This window comes from Argentina silus (genome assembly GCF_951799395.1).
Source record: "Argentina silus genome assembly, chromosome: 3".
Taxonomy (NCBI): Eukaryota; Metazoa; Chordata; class Actinopteri; order Argentiniformes; family Argentinidae; genus Argentina; species Argentina silus.
In genome coordinates this window covers 22,052,644-22,066,413 of record NC_139657.1, presented here as the reverse complement: position 1 = coordinate 22,066,413, position 13,770 = coordinate 22,052,644, and the positions used below count along the sequence as shown (strand labels likewise).

Sequence of the window (13,770 nt, the reverse complement as noted above, 5' to 3'; positions counted from 1 at the left end):
GTTTCAGAAGCTACAAATAGGAGCCACACTTACGCCTTACCGGAGTACAGTGGTATTGGAGATGAAGTCTAATTTTCCATTCAGAGGGATTCAGAAGGCTATAATATTGCTCTCTAAATATTGTTTTATCAGACATAACATTATACATGTTTCTGAATGTCTAAGATCTTATTGCCAAACACTATTGAAAATCACTCTTGATTAATCACTTGATTAAAATGGATTCTTAAGTTCTAGTGTATCTATAACTCATCTTAGCATTGGTACTACCATCAGAGATTGAACTGCTGAAGCTGAGCTCAAGATCAGGCTAGGACTCAGCTGGAAAGAAGCATCCAAAATAGCCCAAGACAGGAAGAGATAGAGGGACCTTGTGAGGCCTAACACCTCATCCTAATATACTACGTCGCATGCGTTAACGTGCTGCACACTACGGAGGCTGTCCTGATATGAGCCGTCAGAAAGACAACACCACGGTGAATGGAACTTACGCAGCACACACCTCTGAAATAGCAGTCTCGCGTAACCATACGTACAAATCACGTTGTTCTCACACCTCTTGGAGGTCTGGAGAATTTTTGATTAGCTTGGATTGAACTGGACGGAGCAATCAGAGAATTTGCTCGTAATTTCATTGGATGTTACATTCCAAGAACCCTCCCCCACATGCCTGTAGAATGGTTGCTTGTTGTTATGTGTTGTGTGTCTTTTCCGACCGAGTAGGACTATTTTGCAGTGAGTTGCTAGCTTACAACATTGAAGAAAATTTGAAGGAAAATCTGATATTTATTTTTTTCTCCAGCCAAGCAAGGTATTTGATTGGTTAATGCGTCATTTAAAACGGTTTTCCCCCCTTGGTAGCTACTTTCTGCAGAGGATTTCCCCAGACTATCCGAACTAGGAGAGTCTGGTCTCAACGAGGTACTGAAATAGAGACAGGGCGTCGGTTAACGTGCTTGACAGCCTATACACACGCAGAGCCTCTTAACGGACATCGCTGATTAGGACACACACACTGATTATAGTAGGAGCCGCGGTGTTACACCTCATCCTAATATACTCCATCGCGCGCGCTGTGGGCATTAAGGATGCAGTGTTATGCACGATGAGGCCTAACATCGTATCCTAATATACTCTGCCGCGTGCGCCAACTTGCTGCGAGCTGCAGAGGCTGTCCTGATATGATCCGTCTGATGGTACAATAAGACAACACCACAGTTGATGGAACTACGCGGTGCGCCTCTGAAATAGAGACAGAGTCCGGTAGACCAGAGGTGGGCAAACTTTTTGGCTCAGGGGCCACATCTGGTCTTGAACACCACGTGGGGAGGCAAGTGCACTGATTTTCAAGTGAATCACATTCTTTTCCAAAGGACTGGCTCTCAAGAGATATATTTTCACACAATGTCCCTCTGTTTAAAGTCTTGTTTTTTAAACAATGACATAAGTATCAGTAAATACAAAAGACAAAAGTACAGAGCAATAGGCTATCACTTTCATATTTTACGCCTACTGTGAGCGAGCTGTCGCGTGTGAGCGAACTGTGTTTCACTCAATGAGGCATAGAACTCGGGCAGAGTGACGGTTTCAAACTTCTCCCGGAGTGAAGTGTCACACTGCAGATCAATAAAATCCAGCTGCATGTTCCGTGGTGCTTTCTCATAATCGTATGAGAGAAGGCGTGACACAAGTTCCTGCGGATCTTCAATCTTGGCGAAGTCAGAGAAGTGCCTGTAAACTCGGCCTGCAAGTCTGACAGTATGCCGCTGAATCTCACTGCGCTGGGTGGCGACACCTTCACAGAAGCCACTGTCGGAAAATGAATGACATGTCCCTCAACTGCCTGGTGAACAACACCAGCTTGGATGTGAATGGCTTCACATGGTTGTGCAGTTCATGCACAAACACATTTTTCCCCTGTAGTTTTATGTTAAGGTCGTTTAAATGGCCCAGAATGTCAATGGCAAATGCAAAGTCGCGCAGCCAGCCATCATCATGCAGTTTGGGGAAATCCTCAGGTTTACCTACGCTGTCTATAAACATGCCAATCTCTCTCAAATCCCACACCCGCTCAAATACTCTCCCTTGACTTAACCAGCGAACGTTTGAATGATAAAGTAAGTCACCATGCTCTGCATCAGTGTCCTCTAACAGTTGAATGAATTTACGGTGATTGGGTCCCCTAGCGCTGACAAAGTTTACCAGTTTCACAACCACTCTAAGAACATGCTCCAGTCCAAGTACAGATTTACACAGAACCTCTTGGTGGATAATGCTGTGCAAGAAAGTTATCTCAGTGTTTGGCGACACCTTCTCTCACTGTCCTGAATTCTCTTCAAAAGGCCCACGTTTTTGCCCGTAAGATCTGGAGAACCATCGGTAGTGACATTTACCAATTTATCCCATGACAAATTCTGTTGTTTGAGGCAAGCAGAAACGCTGTTGAATAAGTCTTGTACCGTCGTCCTCCCTTTTAATGATTCCATGGGGAAAAAAATCCTCTGTAATTTAAAAGTTCTCCTTTACCCCTCTGATAAAGACAATAAGTTGTGCAGTGTCCTTAATGCCGTCCAGCGCAAGTGAAAAATACTCGAAAATCGTCACTTTCCTCTCCAACTGGGAACTAAGATCTTGATCAATTAATTCCACCCTACGTGTAACTGTTCTCCATGACAGGCCAATGTTCTCAAAATGGGCTTTACTGTCCGGGCTGACCAGCCTCCACCATGCATTCCTTCAAAAATTCCCCCTCTGAAAAAGGCTTGCTATGCTTTGCGATTTTGCGGCCTTGTAAATTTGCAGCCACTGTGGCAGCCCTCCTTTCTCTTTCTTGTGCAGATAAGTTGCTAGCATAGTTAGCATGTTTACTTGAGAAGTAACTGCTAATGTTGTGTTCTTTGAAGCATACCGCTTTTGATCCAACAGATATTTGGATCAATCTTAATACTTCGTGCTCCATTCTCTTTTGAAAACACGACATTCACTGTCGGCTAATTTTCGGACTTCGTCCACAAAGTAGGATCGAGCAGGAACAGTCAGGGGCTCCTACTTCTACTGCCATCTACAGGAATTCTGCTGTACTGAAAGATGAAATTCAAAATTCGCCTTTACAGCATGTGATCTCATACTGTGCTGAAACTAATTAGGGTATAACAGAATCAAATGTATTGTTTTGTTTAAAAGATCTCGGGCTGGATTAAAGCTCGCGGCGGGCCGGATCCAGCTCGCGGGCCGTAGTTTGCCCATGTCTGGCCTAAACGCACGCAGAGCCTTTTGACGGACGCGGCTAATTAGGACTCACAAACTGATTATAGTGGGTGATAACTTGACGTTCATGCGCACCGCGGGCAATTAGGATGAGGTGTAAGTATGTAAGGTGTAAGTATGTAAGTACCATCCGAGATAAGTTGTCCCACCAAAGAGCTGTGAGGGTTTATGGAGGACCAACGGCCATTCTAATCTTACTGTGAATGTCACTTAAATCTACGGCTCAGAGGTCTTATCTGGCCATATTACTCTTCTCTTGAGTGAGGATTAAACACACACACACACACACACACACACACACACACACACACACACACACACACACACACACACACACACACACACACACACACACACACACACACACTCTAGTGTACACCTCACATTAGATCTGAAAGTACACCTCATTTATTGGATCACAAAGTACACCTCACATTGGATCTCAAAGTGCTGTCGTGGGAGTCTCACACTCCCAGGCCCTCTGCAGGAGTCTGAGAGCCATCTGGTCCCTATAACCTAACGCCACCCATTCCCATCCCGTCAGGACAGCATTGATCTGGCACTCCACTCCTACTCTCCACACGCGTGTGTGGTCCAGATTGGATGACAGTGATGACACAGTCACTCCTGTGGGTGGGTTGTTTTTCCAAGGTCGTCACATGCTCCCCCCTGCCACCAGAGGATAGAACCAAGATAGCAGCTAGCTTGGGTGGGGGTGGGGGTAGTAACTGTGTAGATATTGTGAGCCCCCTGCTAGCTGCTAGAGAAATGAGGCTATGAAAAGCTGCTATGAAAAGATGTAAAACTTCATCGAAAAGATAATTGAAAGTTTCACATTTCAATTTATATCATTAGGTCCATACCGTATGAGTTTTGGCTTTAAAACAATGCTACACAGGTCCATGATGCATGAGAGGCATAACAGCTGGGGAACCAGTTCTTCTCACACACTGTATGTAAATGCACCTCTCTGCCAAAACACTAGTGTTTCAGTGTTAGGCAATGAACAGTCAAGGCATTTGGGGAATGTGTAGTTTACACACCAGGTCGTCCAGTCTGTTGGAAGGAAGGTGCGGCTGGTTCCACAGTGCAGCTGTGATAATCATCTGAGCAGGCAGATTTTCCACAGGGGGCTCTAATTTACTGCCTTTGGACTTCAACAGCCTGAAGCTGATTTATCTCCAGCCTAGCTCAAATGGGAACGTGGACACAAGATGGATGACTGGGCTGGATAGGCCAAGAGCTGTCCTCCATAACTTCTACCCACGCTGCCTAGTTCTGCTCCCTCGCCCACTGTAACATCAGTGGGACACTCAAGACATGAGAGAAAGTCTCCTTTCACCATGGGTTGGGGTTCTTCACTAACCCACAATACCAGTGCAATAGTGAAGAGTTCTGAGTTGCTTGTCATAGTGTAGCTCAATGAGTGCATGTAAAACATAGATATTTTTTAAATGGACTAAAGGACTTATCATACTGGTCAGTATAGTCGCTCTCTCTGTAGGGAGAACATTTATTTGTCCGGATCCTAAAGTAGTAAAGGAAATCTGTATTCACACCATGCAGCATACTATTTTCCACACCCTCTAAAGCCCTGTTACTAAAGGTACTGGTGTGCAAAATTGTGCCCCAAGATGTGAACATAAATCTGCCCACATCATAACATAAGATAAACAGTGAAGTCATAAATATTGCACGTCAGTATTGGAAGGTCAAGTGTGGTATCCAATCTTCAGTCTGCCACAAAGAGCACAGTCTGTCTCTCTCGACTGAGGCTGCTCTAAACTCAAGACTGCAGCCTGCACAATTTCATGGACCTGACTGCCACTGCATCCTATTGAACTACATTACCCATTCTAGTCCCCACCTCCATCACGAGACCCCTGCCATACTGATTCACTGCTCCTCACAGGCAGCTGCAGTTGGCCAGCAGAAGCAGGGTTTAAAAGGGTAACTCACAATGCATGACCCATATCAGTGAACCAGTCAAAACTCAGTGAAGAAACAGCAGTAGGCTAAAACCCTGTGTAGGTCATGCGGTTGGTATATGAAGTAGGCTCTATGAAAATACTGTAGCACTGTAGTGTAGTGAATTAACAGTGATCAGATTATGAGGCCAGTGGTGCCATAGGAACAACACTCACTGTACACATTTTCTTTCAACTTGCCTTCTGTGAATTAGCCCCCTGCCTCCTGGTTTACTTACATCAAGGTGTCATTTGCAGCAATATACTATCTCTTCAGTGTCTGATGGTATGCAAAACATCAACAAAGGTGGTGTGCCATAAACTCAGCCTATATCAGGGCAGATTTACCTCAGTGGGCAGTGAGAGCCACGTCACAGCTCTCTTCATAGCAACAGTACTATGACCTACATGCTTTCCAGATTGGAGAGGCAACACTATGCCTCAGGGTGAAATCAAATATCTATACAAATTAATGACTTCGCTTCACGTTTCCCTCCCTGGTGTACAATCAACCTGGTTATGCATTTGAAACCTATCGAATTGTAATGAGACTCATTTTATAAATTCATTTTATTTTTTAGCAAAAAAAATGCATAGTTGCAATATGACAAAATCCAACTCAAGTCTAATAGTCTAATATCAAAATAATGCAGGTTAACGAATAATTTTAAACACAAATCTGTAAAGGTCAGTCAGAGATTTCATGTCAGATTCTCACAACTGTACACAATATTCTTTCCTTCAGTATTCTATTTTATTTGATTGAAACATCATGACACTGCTGCCAGCTCTGTAACTGTCATAAGAAATGTACAGTATGGTAAAATGAAACAATGTAGCAGCACAGACACACTTCGAAAGATATTTGAAACATTTTAGCTGGCTTTAACACTAACAACAATCATTTGTTTTACCTTAGAGAGCGAATTAACTGGAGAATCCTCGGTTTGAAGTGGATCACCAGCACTAGCAAGGCAGTAGCTTGCGCAGTCATCTCCATAGCGGGCAATGTCACAACCCAACCAACAGCACAAACTACTACCTCAGCCAGTACATGGTCACATACGATATCACCACATTTAAATATTAGAATAAACCAGAAAATGCTTGCAATTACAGCTAATACAACATTTGTCTCCTATTATTCCAGTATGATACCTACATTCCAAGCGTCTGGGCAGGTTTCAGCCCGATCTCTCGAGCAGGCGGTTGTCTCCTGAGCAGCAGAGTTGAAATATGAGGGGAAACCCCGCCCAAGCAGACCACCCCTGGTCTCCTCCTCCCCTTTTCTCAGTGCACCAGACAACCCGCGGTCCTTTCCTCATGTGACCCAAACGTATAAAAGCTCCGGTCGCAACAAAAAGTTGTAACTAGCAAATGTAGCTGGTTAGAGATTGTTGTTATAGTGTATCTTGATCAAACACAGTCAAATTGCATTCCTCTGAACAACTTTCACGGGAAAAAGGCGGCTTCTCATCCAGGATTGTGGGAATTGTATTTTTCAAAATCCAGTTCATTCAATCAGAATAACATTCAGTGCAGACAAAACCTGTCTGATGCATCAGAGTAGCAATACAGTAGTAGAAACAATAATCAAAAGAGTAGGTGTCAAGACATCACTGAGGCACACACAGCAGTCAGATGGTTGTTTGTAGAACTGTCCCATTTATTTTATACAGACAAGTACATCCCCTTGCAAGCTGGCTAAAGATGACATGGAATGTTACAGTAAGAGTTTGCATTAAATCCTTGCTGTTGAAAATGTCACAAAAGGTCATCTCATCTTTTTCCTCTTTTTTTAAAGATCAATAAAGCCCAAGTACTTTTTTTTTTATTCTTAATTACATCATCAACACTATCACCACACACTGTACATCAACTCTCCTCTCAGGAAAAATTACAAACAAAACCCAAAGAAAACACTGCAATTTTACTGTAGCAGTTAATACACAAGTCCAGCCAGTCAGAATGAGAATGGAAGGGTATCAACTTGTGTTAGAAGCATACATTGATGTGTATGTGGGTCAGAGTCGTCATTGTGGTTCGAGCTGGTCGCGTCTCAGTTTCCACGAGTTACTGTCTGTTAGTTGGGCTCACAGGGAGAAATAAGAGTCCGTCCACTCATGAAGTGCGTGTTTGGGTCAGGACACATTCATTATTATTCCTTCATTATAAAAAGGGGCGGGGCTGGTCAGGACTCTCCATTCTGGACTCTGGACACAGGAGGCTGCATAAAGTCTTTGAAGGGCCCCAGGGCCTCCTTCAGCGCTGAGCTGACCTCGGAGGAGGAGCATGTGATGCACTCCACCAGGGTAGGGTAGAGGGCGATCACCTGGGCCCACGTGTTCCCATCCACTGTAGGCCACACCACGGGACAGGAAGGAAGAAGAGACAGAGGAATTTGAGTGGAGACAAAAGTGAGAATAGGAGAGGAGAGAATAAAAGAGGAGAGGATAAGAAAAGATGGTAGATGAGAAAGGATATAATTGTGAGAGAAAGCAATTAAAGAAATTATCTTTCTTAGAAGAATGCCAGAGGCAAATATAAATTACTTTTATCTGAATAAATGATGATATAAACAACTTCAAGGGCAACACAATATTCTGTCTTGTTCTAAAAAAATATATATTGTAATTGACCTAACAGGGTACATAATCTCTCCTGAAATAAATTCAATTTGTTAAACATTCCCCATTGTACTATGACACATTAATCTAAAATGAATAGATAAGTAGTATAGTAATGGAGTTATATTTTTATCTCTACACTTCTATAGTCTTTGACACTGCCTCAACTCACCATTTTCTGGCTGGGTCTTTTTGAGTGAGTCCATCAAAGTGCTGATAGCTTTTAAGACAAAGATGATTTCGGTCACTTGTTGCCTGAAAAGGAAATGAAAGGTCCATTAATTATGCTTTCATATTCATGTAGTGCAGCTCTGACTTATTTTCAGAATAAAACATGGGGGGAAAAAAGGGAAGGAGACAGACGCTGAGCACCAAAATTCATCTTGATGACTTCTCAAAAAATTGTGTCACTCTTTACTTAAAAAAAAAAAGAAACAAATCATACAAAAAACTTTTCACAACACCCAATCTGCAGCAGGAGGACAATATATATGTGTTAAGGTTTGGCATTTGCTTGCAAAAAGCAAAAAGGAATTGAAGAAAGAACACAAATTAACACAAAGATTGGAAAACAGCAATATGTCTGAAAGATGCAAATGCTATTAACCTGAGCAGATGACAATCAAGCTGCATCCTCTGTCCACTACGAAAGACAAAAGACTGTGAAAAGACTGTTACACTACGTCTGTAAAATACACATCACATCTGAGTGCAACTACAAGGAATCTAGAATCTAACTCATAAGAAAAAAGGGAGAGAAAGAAAGGGGGAAAGAAGAGAGTGAACTGATTCAAGTGCTCAGGCTGAAGTACCTACTTGTGTACATCCTATGCTTTGACAGTGTGTAAATAGAAATCAAATTTGCATTCTTCTTAGAATACAAAACTTTTGCTGCCAACATGAGTTAAAACCTTTAAACTGAGCTTGCCAAACTCTTTAATAGGATTGTGGTGTCGCTATGGTATCTAGGACACAGCAGAGGGTTGATGACACCACAGGTTTTGGAGGGTCTTGTAGGGGATAGGGGTGGTCTACCTGGGCAGCGGGCAGCGTCCACTCAGCCTCTCGTCTTCCACGTAGCGCCGTAGCACATCCTGGGACCGCTTGAGGAGCACGGAGAGTGCCATGCGGGAGATGTAGCCCTCCTGGGGCGTGGACACCTTGTTGCTGAAGGAGAACTGCAGCAGCGTCTCAAAGCACACCTTGGAGAACTCCTCTCGCATCCGCACGTCAATCTCAGCCTCTATGGAGGGAATCCCATTTGGTTTTAGAGCAGGGACACTAGAAAACATGTATTACTATTATTGTTGCCTACCGTCATTTATTTAAAAAGGTAGATACTGTAGTGTGGTCAATAGAAGCTAATTCCAGATGGGGAATATCAAGGTTGCGGAAGGTAGAGGGGGAGGTTATGACATGACTCTCTATCCTTACCTGTGAATGATGAGGACTGTGAATGAATTGATCCTTTATTGAGCATGGTCATGATCTGGCCAACAAAGTCTTTGGGGATGAAGTTGGCAAAGGGCAAGATCTCTGTGCTGATCAGCTGGACCACCTATACACCATGGAGACAAACATCTGTGATTGGCTGGCACAAGGGAAAATTCAGAGACTGGTTGAGGTGAGGTCAAACAAGCTTCTTTACCTCTACGTCAATGGCTTCATTCTTCTGGAATTCCTGGATAGACACATTGTCTGGAGGTGTGCTGTCAAAACAGAAATGCAATGAGCTATCGCTAATCAAGCCTCAAATCCCCCTGCTTAGCCTACTTTAAATCAATATTTGTTGCCCTGCTAAACCTGCTACACATTAGATTACAGAGATCTAGGCCAAGAGGCATGCTGAGGTCTAAAATGTACCTTTTGGTAAACAGGAAGTCTTCGAAGGCATTGGCCAGCTCTGGCCACATGGTGTCAAACTTCCCGGAGGAGGCGTGCTGGCGGGCCACTGGCAGCCCTATGGACAGCACCTTGAGCAGGGAGGAGACAGCCAGCTTCCAGGTGCTTTCTGATGGACAGGCATACTTCAGACCCAGGGGCATCCTCAGAGTCTATGGTAGAGAGAGAGGGAGGCAAGGGGATTGGAACACTGTGGAGTCTTTAAGGTACTGCGAACTAGCTCTCTCTCTCTACCTTCAGGTTTTATTGTTTATTTTTCCTTATGGGTTTTAAAGGGTAAGAAAGAAACAACTTCTCTTTTGAAACACGGAACACCATTTCATGGAGGCTAGCTCCACCTGGGCCTTATCAGGGCCACAAAACCCATTGGAAAAATGACTGACAGACTGGTTGCCCTGAGGAAAAGGTAGTCATGGTGGTCTTCTAATCTATGTGACCAAGTAATGACCCAAATACCTACAGGTGTAACATCCATCAAAGGAACATGTTAAATAAACACTTGTGCCACTGAACCACTGATGTCAATGCTTTTTCTTCTCAAAGCCATGGGAAAAAAACAAGCAGGGGAACAGAAACAGTCTTTGTGACAAACTACTCTTTCCAAAGCACGACCACAGCTGGTCTCCCCAAGGTTGCGATTTTATGACTATGACCTTTCTCTGGAGAGAGAGAAGGGTGGGGGGCATGTTTAGACCAATCCATAGGGAAGCTTCCTAATACCTCTTTGGCAGAGTATTCTTCTCAGGATTATGGGATTGCTTTTAAATGACAACGGGAAAATGTCTTTTCAATGATTACATACATTACACAGCTGGGTTTATTGAGAAACAACTCGTTATGTCATTGACCCACAGGAAACAATAGAGAAACACCTGACCGTGGGACGGGAAGGAAATGTTTACAAATAGTATCTGTTTTTGACTGAGGTTCCGACTGTACAAAATAAATGGTGTGTACTGGTCGTGTATTCTGGACTCCAATGAGCTAGGGACAGTCCTGGACTGGTGTTGAAATGTTAACACTTGTACACATGGTAAGATATGATGTTTCACACTGTGGAGACAGTACCTTGATAATGTTCTGCAGGACTTTTTCACTGATGACAGCTTTGTGGCAGGCCGTTTTGTGGTACAGGTCCACCACCACCTCCAGGGACCGCTCAGCGAAGGGGACATAGTTTAAGGCAACCCATTCTGCCTGCAAGATGAAAGATAGAAAAAGAGAGCGAGAGAGCGAGAGATATTCATTAACTAATGCTGAAAAATGCATTCCATCTCAATACTAAAAGGAGACCAAAGCGCCATCAAGCACAGAAAAAAACACGTGAAGATGGACGACACCGAAAAACACAACGAAAGATAGGATGGGAACTCACAGGTACACTGCACAGAGAGGCATAACCACCAATTAGTGGCAGGCGGAGGGGTACATGGAGTGAGTGGGAGATGTAGATGAGACATGAGAGCCTACCATGCGGTGAAATGCCTCATGTACTGTAGAGGTACAGCTGAGTACACTAAAGGGGACTGGAGGAGGTGGTGGTGGTGGAACTCACCGGTGCAAACAGTTGGATCTAAAGGTGATCCAGTGAATAATACAAAGAGACAGAAGAAGACGAGAGAAGACTAGAATTAACTTGTTTGCTAGTGCCAGGGTTATATCAACTTTGCCACTGGCTAATTGTCTGACAATAACCATTACTTCATATTTGATAGAGTAACAGATTAGTGTTGAGATAGCTGCCTCAGCCAATATTGAATTAAGAACACTCATAGTAGTTAAAAAGCCATTTTGACAGCCTTTTATGCGAGTGTGGTTGGGAAACATTGTTTAGAAAATGTACTTGGAGAGAAATATAATGGTGAATGTGGTAGACTGAAAAAACATTCAAAAGGGTGTAAGAGTTCAAAAGTGAATCGAAAACTGTGCTTCATTGGACATTACATTCTGTAAAAATGACCTTGGTCTGACCTGCAGAAAAAACGGAACCATGACACCTGACAGTCTACCAGCTCAAGATGCTGGAGAAGCTGGCATGGATGAGAGAGAGGGGGGAATGGTTGGGGGCTACTGATGGGGTTGGGAAGAGAAGAGCCTATTCTGTCATGTGAATCGCACGTATAGGGCCACATGAGGACTAGGAGAGGAGAAAGGAGCACTTCATGAACATCAGAGCAGAGAAATGATCATGTTCAGAAAGTCTAGAGAGAAAGACAGCAGCTATAGTAGACATCTCTCTTACATTCCATAGATGAAAATACCGCTGGTATTGAGACAAAGAAGGAAAGTCGAGAGAGAGACAAACTGTGCACACACTACACACACGCAATATCAATCGAAAGACTCTTTACCTGGTTGTATTTAGCGTTGGCCACGTGTTTGGTCTCCATTTTGCCGTACTGGGGGGGTTTACAGGAGAACTCAACAAAGAGCAGCAGCTGTTCAAAGATGGCGGGGTACATGACCTGCAGGTTTTCCGGGCCCACACAGATGGCCTACAGCGGGAAAGACAGGAGGAGACACTTACTCACGCAACTGACATCCACCAGGGGACCTCATCTAATAGGGCTGTTGCACAATCGAGCACAATGAGACATTGTTTCATCGGCCTCAATAGCACACAAAAGCACAAAAGTCCAGGAGGAGCAGACTATCGAAAGCCTAAAAATCAACAGGGAAAATGGCAAACAACTGGAGAGCATCTATAGTCTAAAAGAGCCTGCAGTGTTAAAGCCTAGTTGAGTATAGGTGAGTATACAGTATAATCCACATTTTCTATCTAGTATCTGAGATGCCTGTACAAGGCAAATAGCCATGGTCGGAGAGGATATGTCTGTTCTTTGAAATATATTTTTATGTTGTGTACAGAGACTAGACTAGACTAGACATTACTCTACCCTGAGACCCACCTTCTGCAGAACGTCGAGTGCGGTGAGCACGGCTTCCTGCAGGCTGGTGAGGACAGCCTCGGTGTAGGAGGGCAAGATGAAGGGTGAGGCATCGCTACTGATGGGCACAGACACCGCCCCGTGTAGAATCACCCCAAGCTTCTTCAGATCCTCCATACTGAACCCAGCCTTGATGTGCTGGTACAGAGCAGGGAATATCTGTACTAGGGCTGTTAGGAAGGGCTGGCTAGGGATGAAGGAGAGTTTTTCTGTTCCGCCACTAGGGGGCCGTGTGCTGTCCGTGCCCGTCCGGTACCACGTGTTCCATGCCGACCACCACAGAGCGGAATCCTCCAGGGTCGACTCCTCGCCTGGGGGTGGGGCCTGCAGCTCGGCACCGTTGTAGCGGGTGAGGCGCTCCACCAGCGAGTCGGAACGTATCAGGGGTCTGCCGGGCCCCGAGGCGCTAAGGGGGTCGATGAGCACAGGTGGCACGCCCATGGCGGCCATGGCCAGGGCATCGGCGGGTTTTTCAAAGTCCTTGACGGGCGTGACGATCTGGAGAATCTCCTGGAAGCTCTTGAGGGCGGCCAGGGACACTTCGTTGTTCTTGCTGAGGGCAGCAGACTGGATATGGTCAAGCAGCACCTCCCAGGCCTTGAAGAAGTCCCCTGTGGACAGAGCCCACATAGGGTAGACAGAGAGTCAGGTCATATGCGTCAAAATACAGACTTTGAACTTTTGTCTTAACTTGTAGTTGCTGGATATGAATCCTCTGAGAGAAATCAACTTATGTTCCACTGCAAATCAAATTTGAGACAGGACCAACTAGTACCTTGTGGGGTCATATCTACCTACAGTAGCAATTGAAGTATAAGACACAGTCATAGTAGTGATTTTTCAGACAGACCCACCTAGCTGCTGTAGAGGGTATCTCCTGGTGTTGAAGATGCGTGCCACTCCAGCAAGAGTCAGCACCCAGGTCTCCGCCCACTGCTTCTCAGCCGTGTCCCGAGAGTGGTGGATGAGAATGTTCCCGCCCCCAGACTCTATCTTCTCTTTATCTGCCGTGGTGGACGACTTCCTCACACAGTCCAGGAGGTGGAACAGCACCTGGTG

At 44.6% G+C, this 13,770-nt stretch overlaps 1 protein-coding gene across 4 annotated transcripts in view; it reads right to left on the bottom strand.

Annotated features, from left to right (window-relative positions):
- Positions 1–6,887: 6,887 nt before the first annotated feature.
- The window catches only part of mon2 (MON2 homolog, regulator of endosome-to-Golgi trafficking), a 29,502-nt gene continuing 22,619 nt past the window's right edge, over positions 6,888–13,770 (bottom strand). For 3 of the 4 annotated variants that reach the window (XM_083666807.1, XM_083666809.1, XM_083666810.1), the window contains 11 exons: positions 13,566–13,764; positions 12,673–13,322; positions 12,115–12,258; positions 11,319–11,336; positions 10,832–10,960; positions 9,725–9,915; positions 9,510–9,570; positions 9,296–9,419; positions 8,897–9,104; positions 8,034–8,116; positions 6,888–7,589 (listed from right to left, as the gene is read on the bottom strand). In XM_083666807.1, the coding sequence (XP_083522933.1) occupies positions 7,426–7,589; positions 8,034–8,116; positions 8,897–9,104; positions 9,296–9,419; positions 9,510–9,570; positions 9,725–9,915; positions 10,832–10,960; positions 11,319–11,336; positions 12,115–12,258; positions 12,673–13,322; positions 13,566–13,764 (1,971 nt within the window). In that variant the 3' untranslated portion in view covers positions 6,888–7,425. The remainder of the gene's footprint in view (positions 7,590–8,033; positions 8,117–8,896; positions 9,105–9,295; positions 9,420–9,509; positions 9,571–9,724; positions 9,916–10,831; positions 10,961–11,318; positions 11,337–12,114; positions 12,259–12,672; positions 13,323–13,565; positions 13,765–13,770) is intronic. The other variant, XM_083666808.1, reaches the window with a different exon arrangement.